This window comes from Armigeres subalbatus, chromosome 3 (assembly GCF_024139115.2).
Source record: "Armigeres subalbatus isolate Guangzhou_Male chromosome 3, GZ_Asu_2, whole genome shotgun sequence".
Classification (NCBI taxonomy): domain Eukaryota; kingdom Metazoa; phylum Arthropoda; class Insecta; order Diptera; family Culicidae; genus Armigeres; species Armigeres subalbatus.
In genome coordinates, this window is record NC_085141.1 from 181165634 (window position 1) to 181188659 (window position 23026).

The 23026-nt window shown below is 40.1% G+C and overlaps 2 protein-coding genes across 3 annotated transcripts in view; both read left to right on the forward strand.

Moving 5' to 3' along the window:
- Positions 1–23026, forward strand: part of LOC134225368 (neurobeachin-like protein 1) — a 215212-nt gene that overhangs the window by 187023 nt on the left and 5163 nt on the right. For both annotated transcript variants that reach the window (XM_062705381.1, XM_062705382.1), the window contains one exon: positions 22723–22983. In XM_062705381.1, the coding sequence (XP_062561365.1) occupies positions 22723–22983 (261 nt within the window). The remainder of the gene's footprint in view (positions 1–22722; positions 22984–23026) is intronic.
- On the forward strand, positions 8776–9984 carry LOC134225371 (cuticle protein 21). Its single transcript, XM_062705386.1, has 2 exons — positions 8776–8930; positions 9032–9984. Exons 1-2 carry the CDS (start codon positions 8916–8918, stop codon positions 9734–9736), a joined length of 720 nt encoding a protein of 239 aa, XP_062561370.1. The 5' UTR covers positions 8776–8915; the 3' UTR covers positions 9737–9984.

Genomic DNA, 23026 nt, shown 5'->3' on the forward strand with positions numbered 1-23026 from the left:
TATAGTATATGCACAAAATAGCCAGCATGAGTTAACCGCCAGAAATTTGTATGGCGAAATACATCTAACGCGGGTTAGAAACTATTGGGAAAAACTATTTGGTACCGGTTATAAAGGATGGTGTCCGCTACAACGCCTACCAAAGATTTTTTCGATTAAGGTGCTTAATTTTGAGAAATCGAACCTTAGATGCCTTTCGCCATACTGATTTCAGAAAGTTAACTCCTAGTGTGCCGCTGTAAGCACGCTCAAAGCAGTCGATTCATTTCTTCAGGATGAATCACATACGGTGGTTGGTTTCATACCCGCCGCTACCGTATCCAGGCGCTAACGTATATGTAAAAATAGCCAGCATAAGTTAACCACCTGAAGTTTGTATGGCGAAAGACATCTAACGCGGGTTTTCTAAACAGCAGGAACTTTTCACGAAAAAATATTTGGTACCATTTATGTAGGAAGGTGTCCGCTACTACGCCTACCAAATATTTTTTCGATGAAGCTGCTTATTTTCAAGATACAAAACATTAGATGCTTTTCGCCATACTGATTTCCAAAAGTTAACTCCTAGTGTGCCGCTGTAAGCACGCTCACAGCAGGCGATTCATTGTTCTCCACCTCGTGTGTCTGAAAGGAACATTGAAAACTTACGATATCGAACAGCAGATGTCACTAGTGTATATGCAAAATTACATTTATACAAACACGCAGCAACACCACTTGTCGCCTGATAATGGAAATATTGCAATAAATCGACTGCTTTGAGCGTGCTTACAGCGGCACACTAGGAGTTAACTTTCTGAAATCAGTATGGCGAAAGGCATCTAAGGTTCGATTTCTCAAAATTAAGCACCTTAATCGAAAAAATATTTGGTAGGCGTTGTAGCGGACACCATCCCTCATAACCGGTACCAAATAGTTTTTCATGCAAAGTTCCTTATTTTGAGAAAACCAGCGTTAGATGTCTTTCGCCATACAAATTTCTGGCGGTTAACTCATGCTGGCTATTTTGCGCATATACTATAGCGCCTGGATGTGGCGGCGGCGGGTAGAAAATCAGCCACTGTCAATAATTCATTATACCATCAGGTGTAGTAGCTGTTGGTTCAAAGTTTCGAAAAAGCCTCAAGCGGATTTTTTTGCTAAAATGCAATTGACGACGTCCTATTAAGTAGCCTTCTTGGGATTTAAAAACTATTCTTACTGTTCATGCTTTGGAGTTTCAATAATTCAAGATCAATAACGATGCCACAAAGTGCAGTGGCGAATCAATGCCATTTGGTGCGGTGGCGAATCTTTTTTGACCGCAGTTTCCTCTGGAGCCCGTAGTAGGCCCAACTTCCGAAGATGATTCGCCTTCGTATTTCACGACTAACATTTTTATCAGCCGTTAGCAAGGATCCGAGGTAGACGAAGGTATCCCCGTCTATCGTAACACTGCTTCCAAGGCGGGCCCCGTCGCGCTCGGTTCCACCCACAAGCATGTACTTTGTCTTTGACGCATTCACCACCAGTCCAACTTTTGTTGCTTCACGTTTCAGGCGGGTGTACAGTTCTGCCACCTTTGCAAATGTTCGGCCGACAATGTCCATGTCATCCGAGAAACAAATAAATTGACTGGATCTGTTGAAAATCGTACTCCGGCGGTTACACCCGGGTCTCCGCACGAAAGTCCATCACCTTGTCTTAGTCCCCGGCGCGATTCGAACGAACTGGAGTGTTCGCCCGAAATCTTCACACAGTTTTGCACACCATCCACCGTTGCTTTGATCAGTCTGGTCAGCTTCCCAGGGAAGCCGTTCTCGTCCATAATTTTCCATAGCTCTACGCGGGCTATACTGTCGTATGCCGCCTTGAAATCAACGAACAGATGGTGCGTTGGAACCTGGTATTCGCGGCATTTTTGAAGGATTTGCCACACAGTAAAGATCTGGTCCATTGTCGAGCGGCCGTCAACGAAGCCGGCTTGATAACTTCCAACGAACTCATTCACCAATGGTGACAGACGACGGAAGATGATCTGGGATATCACTTTGTAGGCGGCATCAAGGATGGTGATCGCTCGAAAGCATAGGCGTAACTAGAGTCTCGGTCTAGGGGGGGCCATGGCACCAGCTGGTGGGTTGTAATTTTCAAAGGCGATTTAAAGCACTGTGCGCATGGATTGCAATAGAAATTGTTTGACTAAGTTTCTCGCTCATTCGTTATAAAAAAAATCGCGAATAATACAATTGATTTCCAATGATGCTGTGATTGCTTCAAAACGCTGTGTCTGTGTCAACTTGTCTTCTCCATGTTACTAAATGTGGATAAGTGTGTAATCTAGGATTCAAGAATCTTCTTCGAATTATCTATAAATGAAATTCGATATGAGTATATTTCTGAAAGTTTTCAATCATTTCCATGATTACCTAATGCATAAAGATCTCGATTTTTTTGAAACTCTTTAGATGTGGAATAAATTCCACGAAATTTGGTCATAATCAATATAAGTATTCATGCAATTCCAAAATGTATGCTATGTGCTGAAATAGTTAAGTACCGATGAACACAAATTTGGAATCCTAAAGTGTTTTTTATGAGTCATAAATTCCATGAGTCATAAAATTATGAGTCATAAATCAAATTCCAGAATAACATAGGGTTTTTGTAGTTACTGACGTTAGGAAGAGGCTTTATTATGGTTTTCTGAATAGGTGAGAGATTTCTCTGCAAAAATCAAAGAGACTTGAAAGGCAACCAAATCGATCTAAATTGTGCTGCAAAAGAAATGTTTTCTGATACGAACTGGTTTCTAAATCTATTTTTTTTATCCTAAAAAACAAATTCTAACTAAAGCAGGCACAAAAAAGTTTTCCGATGATCCTTATGAAATCGCCAAAAAATTAAATGGAACAAGATCTTTTGAGGATTATAAAAGAATTTCTTTAATGCAATCTCTGTTGTGAGTGCGAAGGTTGCCTAAGTTTTGTCCTAATACTTTCAATGCAATGCGTTGTTGATTTTCCTGTCATTGTAACAAAGATTCTTAAGTTTTATATTTTTATATCTTTCTGTGCCAGAATTATATAGCGAGAGCAAAAAGCTCCATAGGAATTTGATCAACTGTTTTGCGGCATACCTTGCGATTAACTCGAAGATTTCGAAAGAATGGTCGTTCGAAATTTCATTTCATTTTTCGAAAAAAAAAATTTCTTCTAAAAATTTGGTCTCTGGGGGGGGGATTTTTTTTGTCGGTGACACACTCACTACACGCACTACTTATTTATTTGCGTAGCTTTATTTAATCTGTCAGAAAATCGTCAAAATTTAAAAAAAAAATGGCTAAAATAAATACTTCCCCTAAACAATTAGAAAATTCCCATAAAAAAATAGAAAATTGCCAATAAAGAAATCAGGGTATGAGCAATAAATAAATATAAAATATCCACAAATAAAATAAAATTTCCATAAACAATTGAAAAATTTTCACAAAACAAAAATAAATAAGCCCTTTTAAAAGCAAAAATTGCAATTATAAAAGAAGAATTTTCCATAAAAAAATAAAATGTTCCACGAAAAAAAAAATACAAAATTTCCATAAATAAATCAATATTGGCAATGAAAAATTACAAAATTTTCCACAAAATAAACATATTTTTTCCATAAAAAATGAAAATTGAGAAGAATTTTCCATAAAAAATGAAAATGTTCCACGAAAAAAATACAAAATTTCCATAAATAAATCAATATTAGTAATAAAAAATTACAACATTTTCCACAAAATAAATATTTTTTTCCATAAAAAATTAAAATTTTCCGCAAAATAATCAATAAAGAACAATAAAAAAATAAGAAAATTTCCATAAAGAAATATAAAAAAGCAATCAAACTGTGCTTTTTTCCATAGATCACCCCTTCTTTAAAAGCGTTGAAAGTTCATGTTAAATTTCATCAGCTTTATTGCTTTCTTATATTATTTTATGGAAATTTTCTTATTTTTTTATTGTTCTTTATTGATTATTTTGCGGAAAATTTTAATTTTTTATGGAAAAAAATATTTATTTTGTGGAAAATGTTGTAATTTTTTATTACTAATATTGATTTATTTATGGAAATTTTATATTTTTTTCGTGGAACATTTTCATTTTTTATGGAAAATTCTTCTTTTATAATTACTATTTTTGCTTTTCAAGGTGCTTATTTATTTTTGTTTTGTGGAAAATTCTTAATTGTTTATGGAATTTTTGTTTTATTTGTGGAAATTGTATATTTATTTATTGCTCATACCCTGATTTCTTTATTGGCAATTTCCTAATTGTTTATGGAAAATTTCTAATTTTTAATGGAAATTTTATTTTGATGCCAAAAAAATGCTGGTTATAAAGGCTTAAGGAATTCATAAAGCAAACATTTAGCAAATCCACCACGCAAAAGAGTTGATTTCAAAAATATCCTAGCTCTTATCATGCAATTTGTTTCGAACATGCATAAAAGTAAGGAGCGTTCAATACCGGATTCGCCAAGGACGCTGGCAGTCCTCGCTACGGCTCTGAATGCAATTTATCTTAAATACCGACTAAAAGCGGTTGAGGGAGCCCATTTTAAAAAAAAAATCATTAGAAAGATAATATCCAAATCCGTGGTACTTATGAGGGTGTCGCTAAGTCGGGGGCCTCTCATTAAGTAAGGGAGTGTCCATAAACCACGTAGACTCTTGAGGGGGAGGGGTTTCGAAAAAGTCTACGAAGGGGGGTATACTAAAAGTCTACGAAGACTTTTTTCTACTTGGGGGCAAGTGGGACCTAAAAAAACGCTAGTTCAGCAAAATTGTTAACGCATACTTAGAAAACTGGTTATTTCAGAACATTAACCACTGGGGCCTTCCTTAGCCGTGCGGTAAGACGCGCGGCTACAAAGCAAGACCATGCTGAGGGTGGCTGGGTTCGATTCCCGGTGCCGGTCTAGACAATTTTCGGATTGGAAATTGTCTCGACTTCCCTGGGCATAAAAGTATCATCGTGCTAGCCTCATGATATACGATTGCAAAAATGGTAACTTGGCTTAGAAACCTCGCAGTTAATAACTGTGGAAGTGCTTAATGAACACTAAGCTGCGAGGCGGCTCTGTCCCAGTGTGGGGATGTAATGCCAATAAGAAGAAGAAGATAAAGAAGAACCACTGATACACCATTATATGCTTCCATTGTTGAAGTGTAGAGGTGTTGGAGGACATTTATTCAATTACAAAAATATTGGTAGTGCAAGAAATTAATTTACCTTCAGGATCCACTTACCCCTTCAAACGGGGCAAGTGGGACCTGTTCTGTTTCTACTATCGAACGAAACTATTTTGAGGAATGTAGATATACTTATTATTTCTGAGTATTAATATTTGCAGATCATGAATGGAGATTGGTTGCAGGTCGGACTTTATTTTTGCAACAAGAAAGGGATTATAATGTTAGCAGATATGAAAACAAGACAACAGCCGATTTACTGTTTATTTGGCTGTTGTCTTGTTCTCCATTACCTTACAAAAGCAAATGTTTCAGGTGGCAAGGATAAGCAAATCTTTATTCACTTTTCGTATGAATAAATATTTCTCTTTTTAGAACACAAATCATTACATAAATCAATACTTCAGAAGAAACGTTTTTATTCAAGCGATGCGCAGTGCTTTTAATTTGTAACAGATCAAAATAGCCAATTTATGTGTTAAGCAAAGCACTTGATTTATCTGAAAATCTGTTGCGAAGTTTGAAAATAAAAAAACGCAAGACAAATCCTGTTGACCTATTGTAGAATAAATAGATTATTTGCACTGTAAATAGAAGAATATCGCATAGTTATAGCCATTGCGGGAGATAATTTTCAGAATGTGAAATACACATTTGGTAAATAACTGTACAATACTTTTTAACAACGAAATCAAACTGCATCTGATTAGGATCCATATGATATATGAAGACGAAGTTATTTTTCATTAGACAAATTGCCCCGGGGTACCTTATTTATATACTTTACCGAAATAATCTCTCGAATTTCTCCAGAAAAATCTTATGGATTTCACTGAAGTAATAGTCTGAACTGCGGTTTAAAAATATTATGATTTCAACTGCAAATTCTTCTGTGTTTCTGAGCAGGTTCTATAAAAACTTTAAAATTCAAAATTCCCACTTGGATTACATTGCAGATTCTACTAAAATATCTTTTCATATTTTATTTGAAAACATATTTGTACCCCTGTTCCAGGATAACCGGTCCGTTGTCAAATTATCCTATAGCCTAATAACTCAAGAGATCATGCTTCCGAAACAATGTCATGAATTTTGGTACCCACCCGATCAGCAATGCACTACAAAATTATAACTCAATTCTATCAATGGTTGTTATTTAAAACAACGTGTGTTATAATTAGATAATTCGATAAAAATGTGTCTTCGGCCAGCTTTATTTCATATCAAAATTAAAACAACATTAGTTATATATATATATATTTTCGCAAAATAATTGCCTACATTTTTGTAATTGTAAAAAAGGCGGAGGTAATCACCTCCAGTATAACTTGAATCTATGTTCGATTTTAATAGCTAGTACAAAGTTAATTACCTACATTATAGATGGAATTCCGTTGTTGTAACGTACCAGATTTTTATACGTGATGTAGGCAATTACTAAGAAAGTAGATTTTTTACAGTATATTTATATCAACGTTTGTTATAATGTTGATATGAAGGTATCAACCTCTGATTTAATTGTGTTACGGCTAGAGGGATTTTTGATATATTTTTTGTTATTTTAACAATTTTAACAAATTTATAACACATTCTGTTTATATTTTTCTGAAATAAATAACTCCTCTCATATAATGTTATAATGCTTCCGAAATGATTTCGTGAATTTTGATACCCATAATATTGTCTGAGTTTCTTCTAAATAAATGTGTGGCCACTTCAGGCCCCACTGGAACTTGTTTCCGGAATAACCGTTCCGGGATCAAATCATAAGATGGTCCTGTAACATACCGTCGTCGGGGGTGACAATGGGTCAAATGGGGATGAGAATGGGTCACTGTTTCAACTACTTAGAATGCTTGTGGAATAGATTGAATGTATCTGAGGGCAAGAAGACTGAAATAGAAGAGACCTTTTTGAACGGTTTTGTCCTATGACCTCCAGCCTGTCGTTGGGAGCGCTGACTCATTCTCACCCAAACCCATTGTCACCCCCGATGGCGGTAGTTAAGTTATATTCTTTCAATTTCCAACGAATTTCAACAGTCATGACGAAAGAAATCTTTATTTGGTTGAATATATAACTTCAATTTATACTAACTTTGGAACTTGGCCCAATAAATCCGGAATTCCAGTAACCAGGTAATCCGAATCGGTTCTATGTAACATGCATCGAATAGTGGGTATGTTCCTGAATCCGTCAAAATAGGTGAAAAACTGATCACAGTGTCTCTGTGAAGAAATATTATTTTTCAAAAATCAGTGTCCCTGAGACACCCACCCTCGAAAGTATATGCTCTCCTCTTTCATATAGTGGGTAAACTAAAATGTTCTATCGAGGGATCTAGAACATTTTTTATTTTTTTCACTATTTTTGGTACAAAATCATAGAAATCTCAAATGATAGTCGATGTATGGAAAAACGACCCCCAATAGAACATTTTAAAAATTTCAGTGCGATCCTTGATAATGAGCGGGGACTACTGTTTAGATAATCTTATCTGTAAATATAAATCCACATACTATTCGAAGACGACTGTATGAGTTTTCTTCATTCCTTCAAAAAAAAACGTTCGTTATGGTTTCCGACGGGTTTATATGATATTTCCTCATGCGAAAATTACGAGTACAGTTGAGTAAATCGTGAAAAACTAAAATTAATATTCGTATGGAAATTTCGCATTGGCAATTAGCAACACGCATTTTTGCCTACTATACAGGACAACGTCTGTAGGGTCAGCTAGTAGAATTTATTTTTTGCCTAAATTGAAAGCATCGTAAGGGAATGGAATTGTAAAAAAAAACTTTAAATCGCTCAATCTTTCCGTTTGTGTTCGAATTCGGCAAATAACTACCATACTACCGATTACTGATTGCAATAAAATCTGGAGTACCGTTTCAACTGATTTAATTTTGCGATCCATCATAAGATCAGCAATAGGTCAAAACACTTGATTGGAATGTTTGGCGGATTACTCATTCCATTGGCTGAACATAGTGTAGTTTACATTGCCAGCGAAACTAACAACCGACTCCGTAAGCATCTTTTACATCGAACCCACCCAGACTCATGATTTCAATGTCATCGAATTTGCACATCTATACGTGCTATCCATAAATCCACCAACAATTGTTGGTGTTAGTACCAGTACGTACAGCATAAGGTTTAATGCTCACTGCAACAGCCTTGAAACGACCTTGGGGTATTCCTCTATCTGTCTACGGATCGTGGCAAAAATTTTGTCGTCCGGGGACCGATGCAGCCGTCCATCTTCGGTGGTCTTTGCAACTAACGGTGCCGGAGCTGCCAGAGACGTGCGTCAAATTTGTGCGCCCACCTTCGCCACCCTGGCATTGCCCTAGTTGTTCCAGTTGGCAACATACAGTAGCGCTCCTCGTGGTTGCTCCTTCCACTCAAACTTCGATATAAATTACATTGAAGTGTCGAACGGGGTATAGTAGTAAATTTGATAAAGGTACGTGACTGCTGTACGCAATTAGGATATGCGATGTGGAATCAAGTGAATTTCTTTAAGGCTCATTTCGTGATGATTCGATAGTGGTGGTTTGTGATATGGAAATTCGGTATAGACTGCTGATTTTTATTTTTAGTATAAAAAGACGTGACAACCAGTGAGGGGTATGTCAGTTAGCTCTTCACTTTTCATTTGAACAGTGTGAAATACCCTTCTCTAAGCTTTACAATGAGTTTGCTTAAAGTAAGTGATTCGAGTTATCCTTTTTGGAAAATATATGAATTGTGCTGTGATTCTGAAGTGCAATGATTAATTGTGTGATGTGTGTTCGATTGGTCTTTTAGGTTGCTGTTTTCGCCGCACTAGCGCTGTGTGCTAGCGCCGAGCCTAAACCAAACCCGGGAGTACTGGCCGCCCCAGTGGCATACTCAGCTCCTTTGGTCCAGGCCCCATTCTACGCTAGAGCATTTGGTGCTCCACTCGCTTACACTGCTCCAGTTGCTGCTGCTTACGCCGCTCCAGTGGCCGCTGCTTACACTGCTCCAGTGGTTGCTAAGACCTTTGCCGCTCCAGTCGCTGCTGCTTACACTGCTCCAGTTGCCGCTGCCTACACTGCACCAGTCCTTGCTGCCCGTGCTGCCCCAGTAGTTGCCGCTGCTGCTCCAGTTGTCGCTGCTCGTGCTGCTCCACTTGTCGCTGCCGCTGCTCCAGTTGTTGCTGCCCGAGCTGCTCCAGTTGTCGCTGCCCCACTTCAGGCTGAGTTTACCGATGCTTACCCACAGTACCAGTATGCTTACAACGTTCAGGATACCCTCACCGGTGACTCCAAGACCCAGGAAGAAACTCGCGATGGAGATGTTGTCAAGGGATCTTACTCCCTGATCGAACCTGATGGCAGCCGTCGTATCGTCAACTACTACGCTGACCCAATCAACGGATTCAACGCCGTTGTGCAGAAGGATATCCCAGTTGCCGTTGCTACCCCAGCCGTCGCTGTTGCAGCCAAGACCGTTGTAGCCCCAGCTGTTGCCGCCAAGATCGTTGTTTAAGCAAATAGCAAATCTCCGTTCTAGCGAGGATCAGGATCTGTCTGAATATGCTGTGTATATAGGACCAATTCCCGAGTGTAAATAGTCATTAGGACTCCACTGTCATCATTTGTTGTGCGACTTTAAGCAATCACTCATCTGTACATAATTTCCACTGTTGAAAACATTGTTGCTGCTAGACATGCACATTGTACAGTTTCGTTTTAGGTAATAAAAACAAAATTGCAATGATTATTTTATAAAACAAACCTTTTTTTATTTTTTGTGACGCTCACTGTGTTTCCCATATCTTGCTCTGCTTAGTTTGTTTATGAACTGTGATGTTTTCGATGCTTCATCAACACAATGTTGATGGTTCATTGCAGATTTGCCAGGTCATCAGCTGTCTTCATTCGATAATTGACACTAGAATAGTGCCTACAAAATTTAACTCATTGACGCCCGCAGATTTTGCTATTCTGTTATTCATATATTAATGGTAAAATTTGTTATTCTTTTGCTATTATATTGTACCCGGGTTTGACAAGACATTTTTAAAATCCAAATCCAGTATTTTGCGCTCGATAATGGCGGCCGAGTGAGTTCCTTTTTGACATTCAAGAGGTAGAAAATATTTACACTTTTTAATCAACGTAGGCTTTGATTAATTGAAAAATATTGGCACTCATCGGGAATCTACGAACAAATAGAAATGTCAAATATTTTCCATTGTGTTATTCAAGGATATGGTAGCTTTCTCAAAAACATTTTTTATAATAATTTTATTTTATTTTCTATAAATGCGAAAGCTACAAGATATCGAAAGGAAATCTAGATGAGATGATACTCAAGTAGTGTATCGATGAGTTTACTATACGCTGGTCTCACTATTTTTTTCTGAAATTAACTCCTCTCCGGGCGCTGGCATTCCTTCACGGAGCAAAGATTGAGCATTGCGTGGAGCTTGAGCTTGAGCTTGAGCTTGATTGACTGCTCGTAGTTGCTACTCCATTATGACCAGATCAGCTGTTCTTGCACAGGGAACCAACAGATGTTTGCTTGGGACTAGCACACATCTTCAATGTACAAGTACTGGTGATCTCATTTGTTAGGTCATACTGGCGCCTGCCACGTCAGAATGCAAGTCAATATAGGGAAGGGGGAGGAAATGATGATGCAATCACTCGCCCACTGCAAGCCGAATATACCTCTGCACTTGCCACGAGTTCATGAGGAATTTGTTGGAATTTCTGGGTTAGGTTGGAGAGGCAGAGGTCCGTCTTGGTTAACGAGCTGCCAATGTGATAGATAGGAGAAGGTAACTGATTGAATTTCTAATTGGATGTAGGAAACGAGCTCTATTTTCATTTCCAATTCTAGCAGATTACTGATAGAATACTCAAGTTGAAGGTATAGGAATAGTAATGGAAACGATATGGAAGTCCATTTCCAGTTCTAGCGATTGCTAGAACATGAGAAATAAAGAGAAAGATACAAAGTAGGAGAATGGAACGGACCTGGGATTGAACCCACGACCTCCTGCGTATGAGGCAGAAGCAGTAGCCATATGACTACCAAGCCCGCTTCGCAAAGATTGAGCATTGCGTGGATTATTAAAAGTGGATTTAGGATATAAATTTGCACCGATTCCTAATAATAGAAACTCCGACAAATCCGCCGAGAATCAGTCTAACATAGTATGAGATATCTGTTGGAGATAGCGGCATGTCGGTAATGATGTGCCTGCCCCATGCCTATCCATGACGGACACCAGTGGCGTAGCCAGAAAATTGGTCTGGGGGGGGTTTTCCGAAGATTTTTTATTTCGAAAAAAAAATTTCTACTGAAAATTTTGTCTCTGGGGGGGGTTTTATGCCCAAAACCACCCCCCTGGCTACGCCACTGACGGACACTACCGTCGTCCTGAATGAAGAGTGTTGTAGTACAAATGGTGTCGGAATTTTGCGTGTGCACAGGATGCCACCAATGTACACGTTGTTCATGCAACGGTTAACAGTCACTTCATGAAGTCTTTCTTGATTGCTGGCCGGAGGAAATAGGTTTGTGCCAAAGGAGTTGTTTTTAGTCTAGGTTTTTAGTCTAGGTCTAGGAGTTCAGCCTTACACTATCTGAATATCGCGCAAAATACTGGATATCCTTCTCTTAGTTGAACTTTCTGAATAAAGTATATAATCATTCAGACGGTGCAAAATCAAAGAGGAGAATTTGTTGAACACTGTACTGCCGTGAATCGCAGGTCAGTCCCATCTGTATATGGCATCCATATACAGATGGGACTGACTTGCGATTCACGGCAGTGTAGGACTACACTTGTAGGCGTTATAATTTTTTTTTCAAAAATTGTGGCAATGCATTTGAATTAATGCAAAAACATGCAAAATTATCAGCCGAAAATTTCGAACAGCTTATTTTGCCTAGAAGTCATTTGGCTTAGATGTACCAGTTGTGGCTATAGCACCAGTTGTCGCACTAGTGCTTTATATGCCAAATGGCCAATCAAATCACCGCAAACCAAGTTCATATCGATGAAGTATATTCATATGACACGATAACACCTTTGATTTCCTCCAAAACAAAGCATAATTGTAAAAATTGATTTTGCTTAATTTTTGACGTCCTTTGCACCAGTTATCGCACTAGTGGTCCCAATTTGGACAGTCCCATAAGAAAACAATGGGATTTGCCAAATAAGGAACCAAAATTAAGAATAGTGCCATAACTGGTGCATGCGTTCCTATTATGGATTAATCAATTTTAAAGATAATAACAAATTTTATTGTGGTTTTCACAGCTGTTCTAAGGAGCAGGAAGTAAAACCTTTCGCTTGATATATAAAGTCCACCCACACGCCTTTTAGTTATTTTTTAAAAAATAGTTGTTCTTAGGTATGGCGACAATTGGTACACCCACCCTAGATCATTTGGTCCAAAATACTGTTCGGTCGAAATAGTCTTTTGGCCGAAAAGATCAATTTGTCGAAAAAAGTTGTTTGGCCAAAAAAGTTGCTTGTCCAAACAGGTCAATTGACTTTTTTTACAAGGGGTAATGTAATGTATTATGCATTGGGCCAGCATTTCAAGTTTTATTCAGCTCTGAGAATGCTTTTAAAGATCAATTTATAAGATCTAATAATAAAACCGAATCATACGCGGCAACTTTTTGATGACCACTATAAGAGTAAGATATTGCCAAGTGGCCCTCTCCAGATAACCACTATAAACCTATTATAAGAGCATTTAGAAACCCTTTTTAAACCACCCGCAAAAAAGGGAATTTGGCTGCGGCAGCTGTCAAAGTATTGCTTTGAAAAAAGAGAAACAAAACTTTGCAGAAAAATAATAACAAAATGGATTGCTGATGCAAATTATGATGATGACAACAAAATAATTATTTTTTCAGGTTGTTTTTTCGATTCAGTAACATTGAAAAGGAGTGCGCGTCCGAATTTATGGGCAAAGCTGCTGAAAAAAAAATAACACCACGCGCCGACAATATAACGTAATTCAGGGAAATAAATAGAAAGTATTTTCTACTGCAACATCTAGGATGTTCACTAAATCGATAAGTAGTTTTACCCATATTATTAACAAATAAAATTATTTATCAGAAAAAGTATGATACGCGCTGAAAAATGGTGAAAATATCGTAAAATCATGAATTTCAGTGATATATTTCACCAACTGCGAAATGCTTCTCCATTTTCAATATGGCCATCATGGAATTTGATCAGATTTTTTTTGCTAAAATTAAACACCGTCATAAACTCTTCGCAATACAAACATTCTTATAAGGGTAATTCATTTGACCACGTTATGACCAAAAATTGGAGCTTTATTCGAGCGTTGAAAATTGGATTTATTACGCTCTTCATCACAACCATAGATCTGTTCATATGGTCAATAGGCATTTGACGTTTGAAGCTTTTTTCAACAGATTTAAGGAAGGTTTATTGATAGCAATAAGAGCGCCAATAAAACTGAGCAATTAGCTTGGTGATTGCTATCATAAGTCCGCAATAAGAATTAGATAAATCTAAGAAGCATGGAAATTGTTACTTGTGAGCACACGCGTAGAAGTTGCCAAGCTACGACATGGCAGTGTAGAGTGTAGGACTCTCACCAGGGCCGGATTTATGGGGGGGGGGCGGGGGGCCGTGGGTAAATCCGGGTAAATCGTGGGCCTTCCGGGTAAATCCGGCCCTGTCTCTCACACACCAAACCCCTTCTTGGGCGCGAACGCTAATTCCCCCCCGGGACAGCTTTCCAGCATTACTTCTGGCGGATAGGCTGAATTAATGTACTCATTCACACAGGCACTCACACCATTTGAGACTTACTTGGAAGCTCACTCACCCACACACAACTGCCTTATCTTGAGGAGTTAATAGTGGTAACCGCCTGACAAGTCAAGACAAAATTTTCAAAACGACTTATCTGCTTTTGTAAACAAAGGTTCAAACGTCGATTTGATGAATCTGATAGCACTCCCACGCAAACCAACACCATCAATAAGTAGCTGAAGGTTTCTGCTACCTATTGGTGGTGTTGGTTTGCGTGGGGTGCTATCATATTCGTCAAATCGACGTTTGAACCTTTGTTTACAAAAGCAGATAAGTCGTTTTGAAAATTTTGTCTTGAAGTGTAGTCTATACACAAGCTTCAGCCATGCTTCGGGGTGACGATAGCGATTACTTACTCTTTTGCCGAAGCAGATCACGCGCTAACCTACTGAAGTAGTGACACACCCTGTGCACCACTTGTGCCTCGCTGGGTGTGTGGGATCAACCCACTACCACCCTGCCGCCGAAGCAGCTTCTCCAAATGTCATCCCATGTGAGTCTTATTTGGGTACTCACCCTGTTTACGCGTCCTACCCCCTCATTGATCAGAGACTTGTTCCCCGATTTCAAGACAGTTTTTTTTGACGTTCAGCATCCGCTGGAATAAGCACTAGAGAGAGAAGAAAAAGCTCAGTTTCTATGTAACGGAAAATAAACACCTACTATACAGTCCACAAGAAAGGAATTTTGTCTACTTTATTTGGCCTGCAGCGTTCTGAAATCCGCTCGTAATTTTCGCCGGTTCGGAAGTTTTTGGTCGTTTGTCGTGCGTTCGTACATGGTCCTTCGGAACCGGGTATTTCACGAATTTGGTGGCAAAAATGGATGCTCTTCGAAATCGACGCGACGTGCTTTTCGAGCGTATGAAGGGCCGATGTCCACGTAGTGGTTTTTACGCTACGTGCACGCCGCGTTCACGCAAGGTACCCAGCATCAAATGGAGTAATGCACACGTAAACGTGTACACGACTACATTTTATGCTGGGTACCTTGCGTGGACGCGGCGTGCATGCAGCTTGAAAAAACGCTACGTGGGCATCGGCCCGAAGTGGGAACAGACAAACGCGCGCATAGTTGGTAGCCGGAATCCTCCGCTCAGTGAAAAGCAAGAGCGATTGCAAAACCTGTCGGGATTCTGCGAGGTTTTCGAAAGAGTTCAGAGTGAAATAGAAGAATCCACACCCGCACTCAGTGTAATATCAACTATTTTTAATCACCGAGTAGAGTTTGACAAATTATACTACGATACAAAAAAATTCTACTTGGCCCTTCTCGGAAATGATGGACTACACGTGAGCAGTGCTGCCAGTTATGAGGGACCGAAGGATGATTTGAGAGAAGCAGTCAGAATGTTGGTGGAATCTCAGCGAATGCTTGCTACCACTCAAACAGCGGCATCAACATCGGTGCAACAGTTGGCCAACCAAATGCAAGTCGTATTCCGCCAACCACTCGGAGGTGCATCGTCTGGAAATGTTGCTGTTGAACTAGAACTACCAACGTTCTCGCTTCCTAAATTTCATGGTGACCGCAAGCAATGGAACTCATACAAGGACCTTTTCGTAAGTTGTATAAACTCCAAAAAATTGAAGGATTCGGTCAAACTACAATACCTGGGGTGGAATTGCGCACCTCGATTCGAACGAAATTCTATCGAGTCGAACATGTTTGGCATTACGGCTTTCGATTCGATCTCGAAAACGACTCATCTTTCGAGTATGCTCGAGGAGGTACAAGAATAACAAGATGTTTTGGCATTATAGATGCTCGATAGCACACTATAAAACGACTCAAGTCGAATGAAAAACACTCGTCACCTTTATAGCTTTCGAATGTTGTTCGAGAGTCATTTCTTGCTGAAAGTTTTTAATTATGTTCAATATTATTTCTCTACGGGAAGAGAATAAATGTTTCATTATTGTATTTTAAATGAAAAAATGTTATTAGTATTCCAACTTTTACAGTTTCCAGACAATATGCAATCTCTAATTATCCCAAAATCCGCGTAAAAAAGACTTCAAATAGTTTTTTTTAAAACCATTTCAACGTATTTCTTGACGCTATCGACGCTATGGTCAAAGCACTCGGACCAACATATGAGTCTAGAGATCCATGGTTAATACACCTTCTGCTAGATAAGCTTGACCATGAGATCAGATCGATATGGGCGCAGAAGGTTGTCGATGTGGACAACCCTACCTTCCCAGATTTTCTAAGCTTTCTTGAACGTAGATGCGATGCAATGGAGACTTGTGCGCCTTTTTCGGAGAAAAACTCTGAAACAACCGTGAAGAAGGAAGCAGAGAAAAGCCTGAAGGCCACGTCTTCGAATAAGGTGGTACAAAGTTTCCAAACCAGTACCCAGCCGTGCTGCCCCGTGTGTTCAGAAGCTCACACCATCTACCAGTGTGCCAGCTTTAAGGGAATGGGAATGGTGGCAGATGACCGTCGGGAACTAGCCCAGCGAATCAAGCTTTGCTACAATTGCCTCAAAGCTTCACACTTTTCCAGAGAATGTACATCTGCGATGCTCTGTAAAAACTGCAAACAGAAGCATCATACACTTCTATGTCTGCCGAATATCATCGAGCCAGGTTACTACCCAGCGTATCGAAACCTCAGTGGCGAGCCAGTCACAAAATGACCTGTCAGTACAATCGGAAAACGATGTTCCGGTGGCATCGTACGCCACGCACCTAGGAACGCACTGTTCTACAAGCTTCGTAAGCCTGTTGCTGACAGCTGTTGTCAAGGTACTGGGAAAAGACAGCGTGCTTCACAATGTACGAGCAATCATCGATTCTGCATCCATGAGTTCGATGATAACTAAACGAACATTCGAACGATTAAAGCCTGCCCACGTTAAATTTTGGACACTGAGAAGATGTTCAAATCATTTTTAGCCATTTCATCAATTTGCAGGAGAATAAAAACATGCTGAAAGTATGACACGGAGCGGAGAGGTTCAGCTGTGTGTAAATTGATCTTCTCAGAGGTTTATGAACATTTTTAAAAACCGCATTTGGAAATGGGTGTCCGAAATTTAACGTGGACAGGCTTTAGGTCTAAAAAGGCGCAATGCAAACATATTGGTAAGTGGAATATCGCAAGAGACCAGCAAGATAGAAGGAGGAGTTACCCTGCAGATTTCATCACGGTTCGACACAACCATCGTCATCGTGGTGGATGCTCTGATTCTGATCTTGTTTCGGATCAACCATGCCAGCATTTTGACATTGACACAAACATACTTGCTGGGAGACGGCTTGCAGATCCTAGCTACAACGAAAGTAGTAACATTGACCTGCTTTTGGGAATAGAAGTGTTTTTCTCTATTTTGGAGCTAGGCAAGGTGATGGACGCCCAAGGAGTGCCATTGGCTTAAAATTCGATCTTCGGCTACCTAAGTGGGTGGAAGATTCAACACTCCATCCCAAACGGATCATAATAATATGGTGACCAACCTAATGAGCGAAATAAACTTGGACCGCACGTTGCGAAGGTTTTGGAAGGTGGAGGAAGTACAACGTACCAAACTGCTAAAGGACGATGAGCGACGAGCTGTTGAACATTTCAACTCAACCGTTTCGAGATGCTCGGATGGGCGCTACGTTGTTCGTCTTGCTTCCGACGAGACCAAACCGGAACTAGGTGAGTCCGCTACAGCCGCTATTCGTCGATTTCATGGAATGGAGCGAAAATTCAGTATCGACCAGAATCTCAAGGAGCACTATAAGCAACTAATGAGTGACTATGTAACGCTTGGTTATGTGGAGAAAGTTCCTCCGCCGGAAATACTCATACCAGCACGAAACTGTTTTTTATTTGCCACATCATGGCGTATGGAAAGAAGACGCGTCAACCAAATTACGTGTCGTTTTCGACGCGTCGAGCAAAAGTGCTTCAGGCGTTTCATTGAATGATCGGCTCTTGGTTGGACCTAACGTTATCGAATCTCTTTTCAATGTTTTCTGTCGTTGGCGTACAATATCGCATAGCCTTTACTGCCGACATCGAAAAAATGTATAGGCAGGTGTGGACGGATGGCAAGGACAGGAATTATCTTCGGATTGTCTGGCGGGAGAATCCCTCACAACCTTTGAAGCATTACCGTTTACGTACAGTGACATACGGGTGCGCAGCATATCAAGCGATTGCAGCATTACGAAAAGCAGCCGATGACAACAAGGAGCAATATCCCATAGCCGCGGAACGAATTCCTAAGAACTTTTATGTTGATGATCTATTTTCTGGAGCGGATTGTATGGAGGATGCCATCAACCTACGAACGGAAATCACTACGGTTCTTGCTTCGGTCGGTCAATTTGCGGAAAAATCAAAGTAACGTTCCAGCGCTCCTTGGAAATACAGCGACTTGCGTTGAACTGTGTCCAGTGAAGTTACCAGAAGAAGACGATACCGTAAAGGCTTTGGGAGTACTGCGGATCCCACAAGAAGATTTATTTTGCTTTAAAATTTCATTTGTCATCGACAGTGTAAATACGAAGCGGCAACTTCTGTCTGATTCATCACGGCTGTTTGACCCTTTTGGTTGGATTGATCCAGTGATAGTGCGAGCAAAAATAATGTTTCAGCATCTTTGGCTGCATAACCTAAAATGGGATGATCCTATGCCAGCTAATGTTTGTGACGAGTGGATCGAGTTGAACGAAACGCTGCATAATATTGAAGAGATTCGAATCCCTCGCTGGATTCCTCATAATAATAAATCCTTGGAACTTCATGGATTCGCAGACGCCTCTGAAGCTGCATATGTTGCTGTGGTCTATGCTCGCACTGTGGATGAAAAAGGAAAGGTTTTGGTAAATATTGTAGCTGCCAAAACTAGAGTGGCACCCATACAGAAAATTACGCTTCCGCGACTCGAATTACTAGCTGCGGAATTACTAGTAGATTTGATGGCCAAGATCATGTATTCATTCTCGCATTTGACAGTCAAGCTTTATGCGTGGACGGATTCTTATGTCGTTCTACAATGGCTCTCATCGCATCCACGGAAATGGAAGACGTTTGTAGCAAACAGGACATCCAAAATTCTTAATATCGTGCCGAGAAGTTGTTGGCGTTACGTTAAATCTACAGAAAACCCTGCTGATTCTGCTTCGCGTGGAGTGTCACCAAAGGAGTTAGTTGGCCACGCGCTATGGTGGTCAGGTTCGAGATGGCTCATAGAAGATGGACATTCTTGGATGCCAACTGAACCTATGAAGGAAGTATATATTACAGAAGACGACGCAACCTTTGACCGGCGAACGAATGTCACTTGTGTTGCAATTAGTGCAGAGTCAAGACCGAGTCGCATCATTGAAAACACACTTCTCAACCGCTTTTCTGATATGAATCGTGAATTTGAAACGCCGCACACTGGTTGGATCAACCGGTTCATAAGTAATGCAAGAACAAAAGACACTGAACGAATACTCGGAGCCAGCACTCCCAAAGAATTGGACGCAGCCTGTCTACAGCTTGCCAGAGCTGCTCAGCTTGATTGTTTTGGGCCTGAGCTTAAAGCTTTTGAAAGGAATGCTGATATACCGAGCAACAGTAAGATAAAATCTTTGTATCCGTTAGTCGATGCATGCGGTACCCTCCGCGTAGGTGGTCGCCTACAGATACAGAACTACAGAACTCAGGTCAAACATACGATTTACGTCACCCTTTCATCTTACCAAAGGAACATCGATAAGCATCACTGCTATTAATGGAAATCCACCTGAACAACCTTCATGCAGGGCCGAATCTAATGATTGCTACCTTGAAGCGACGATATTGGATAGTGGGATGTCAAGCAGTCATTCGAGCCTTTATTGATAGCTGTGTGCGATGCTGTAGAATGATAGCAAGAACTTCTAAGCAACTTATGGGAGACTTGCCAAAAGTACGTACGAAGCCAGCTCGACCATTTGTACATACGGGAGTGGATTATGCAGGGCCAATTCTAGCTCGTTCCACCCAATTGCGAGCATCAAAAACATCGAAGGGCTATGTGGCTGTTTTTGTGTGTTTGTCAACAAAGGCAGTCCATCTAGAGGCAGTGACAGACATTTCCACTAACGCCTTTATTGCCGCCCTCAAGCGATTTGTTAGCCGACGAGGATTGTGCACGGAAATATGGTCGGATCATGGCACTAATTTTGTGGGTGCAAACAGGTAAATAAGAAAGTATTTGCAATCTTCGGATTTCTACGAGACGGTTATTCGGTTTCTTGGTGACTTGAAGATCAAATGGACATTCATCACGCCCTCTGCGCCTAATATGGGAAGCTGCAGTGAAAAGCATGAAGAAACATCTGAGGTCAGTGATTGGAAATACAACATTAACATACGAAGCATTATGTACTATTCTGACACAAGTGGAGGCATGCTTGAATTCTAGGCCCTTGTGTCAACTGTCGACTTCTATCGACTCATTCGAAGCTCTCACCCCGGGGCACTTTATTATTGGCCAGCCCCTGAATCTCCTTCCACAACCCGATGTCAGCAAATCACCAGAAAATCGACTTAAACAGTGGGATCTTATCCAAAAGTATACCGTTGATATATGGAACAGGTGGAAAAATGAATACGTAGCCTCTCTTCAGCTTATGACCAAGTGGCAAACATCGCAGCAAAATTTCAAATCAGGCCAGCTGGTACAAATCAAAAACGAAAATACGCCGCTTGCAGCTTGGGATCTTGCCCGGTTGGTGAACATTCACCCAGACCAATTCGGTATTGTGCGCACGGTAACTCTTCGTCGTGGAGAAACAGAATATCAGCGACCAATACATAAGCTGGTATTACAACCGTGTGATTGAGGCAGGTACCTCAAGGCCCGGGAGGATGTTTACGCGTCCTACCCCCTCATTGATCAGAGACTTGTTCCCCGATTTCAAGACAGTTTTTTTGACGTTCAGCATCCGCTGGAATAAGCACTAGAGAGAGAAGGAAAAGTTCAGTTTGTATGTAACAACCGGAAAATAAACACCTACTATCTATACAGTCCACAAGAAAGGAATTTTGTCTACTTTATTTGGCCTGCTGCGTTCTGAAATCCGCTCGTAATTTTCGCCGGTTCGAAAGTTTTCGGTCGTTTGTCGTGCGTTCGTACACACCCTAACACTCCACTGGCATGCCTCGAGGTATCAATAGCGGTACGTAGGGACCAATCAACACTCCTGCCTCAGCATTTGCAGTCCACACTCAAACTTCTGCCATGCTTCGAGGTGACAATAGCAGTTACACGCTACGACACTGCTACCTTGGCGAAAGCAGATCACTCGCTCTACTGCCGAAGCAGCCCACGTGCTACCCTACCGAAGTAGGGACAGTACCAGTGGACCTTGGGGGTTTTGGGATCAGCTTCAGAGTTGAACCGAGCCTGGCGATATGAGCGGATATATACCGTTACGCACAACTTCAAACATTCAGAGTATCCAGGTCAATTGACTGAAAATGCCGTCTGGCCAAAATGGTCGTTCGAGAGGAAGACCCATTGTAAAAGAAAGTGATTAGTTGTAATTTAAATGGGAAATAAGAAATACAAACTGAATACTGTTCTCTTTTTCACTTGTTACTTTTCACTTCTCACTTCTCATTCTTACTTCTAACTGTGAGAAGTGAGAAATCAGGATTGAGAAGTAATAATTGAGAAGAAGTTGGATGAGAGATGTGTTGAAGTTAAAAGTGAGACTTCTCACACTTCACTTCCCATTCTACATTTCTCAAATCTCATTTCTTACTTCGCTCTTTTCACTTTTCACTTACGCGTCTTACCAAATAGAATTCGGCTAGATGACTTTCCGCTTATTGTGTTAGGCGCCCAATTGCTCCAATTACTCTACCCCTTTTTGAACAATTTCCCTTGGAATTCGCAAAGAATTTCTTATGAATAATACAAAGAAATTCATTTATTTCGAAAAAAATCCCGTAGAAATTCCGAACAGTTTTCCTTGAAAACTTATTTATTTCGTCTGAAATTCTGAAGAATTTCTCATAAAAATTAAATACATATCCAAAAAAGTTTTCATGGATGTTCCGAAAAATTTACTGAGAAACTTCCTTAGATTCTAGAAATTCTGAACAGTTTCCCGTTGAAATCCAAAGAATTTCTTGTTGAAATCCACACTTAGAACAATTTTCCGCGTTAACTCCAAAGAATTTCCTGTCAAGTCCCCTCAGATTTTTTTTAAAATTCCGAATAAAAAAAATTCTTATACCTAGAAGTTCCAGAGAAATTTCGGCGGAAATTATAAATAATTTTCTTCAGAAATTTGAAACATTTTCATTTGGAATTTTATGCAAACAATTTCCCCTCTCTTTTAGAATTTTATACAATTTTCTTAGGAAATTACAATGACAGCCAGTATACTAAAGAAAGACGCAAGTCCTACGTCAAAAACCCTCGTGGTCATAGGGGAAGGGGATTTCTGGATGGCCCCGTCATCCTCTTTATTCAAGCGTTATTATTATAATACTATTTTTAGTAGGTTACATACTGCCCTGTCAATACTATCAATACGTTGGAATTACATTTATTCTTTCATTTAATTTTTTAACCCTTCCTTCGGAAGTGTTTATAATTTCACTTTATATGCGTTACGCAGGTGTTTTAGTATTAATCTATCATTTTTTTTACTACTTACAGACCCTCTGATGAAGATTACTGGCGTTTGTCTCACCATGAGAACAGCGTCCGCATGCGACTCAAGTTGGAGCCCGATCTGTACCACGATTCCCATACCGCTGCTTCCAATATGCGCGACAATACGACCAGCACCTCCCAGAGTCAACGTCTGTCCGCAGAATTGAGTTCATCGATTGCTTCCGCCGCTCTCGGCGATGAAGGTGTCGATGAGGACATTCTTCTTCTCGAGGAAGAAATGCGCAACAATGTGGAACCCCAAGTGTGAGTATAAATCTGTCATTTTTAGATACAATGAATAACGTGT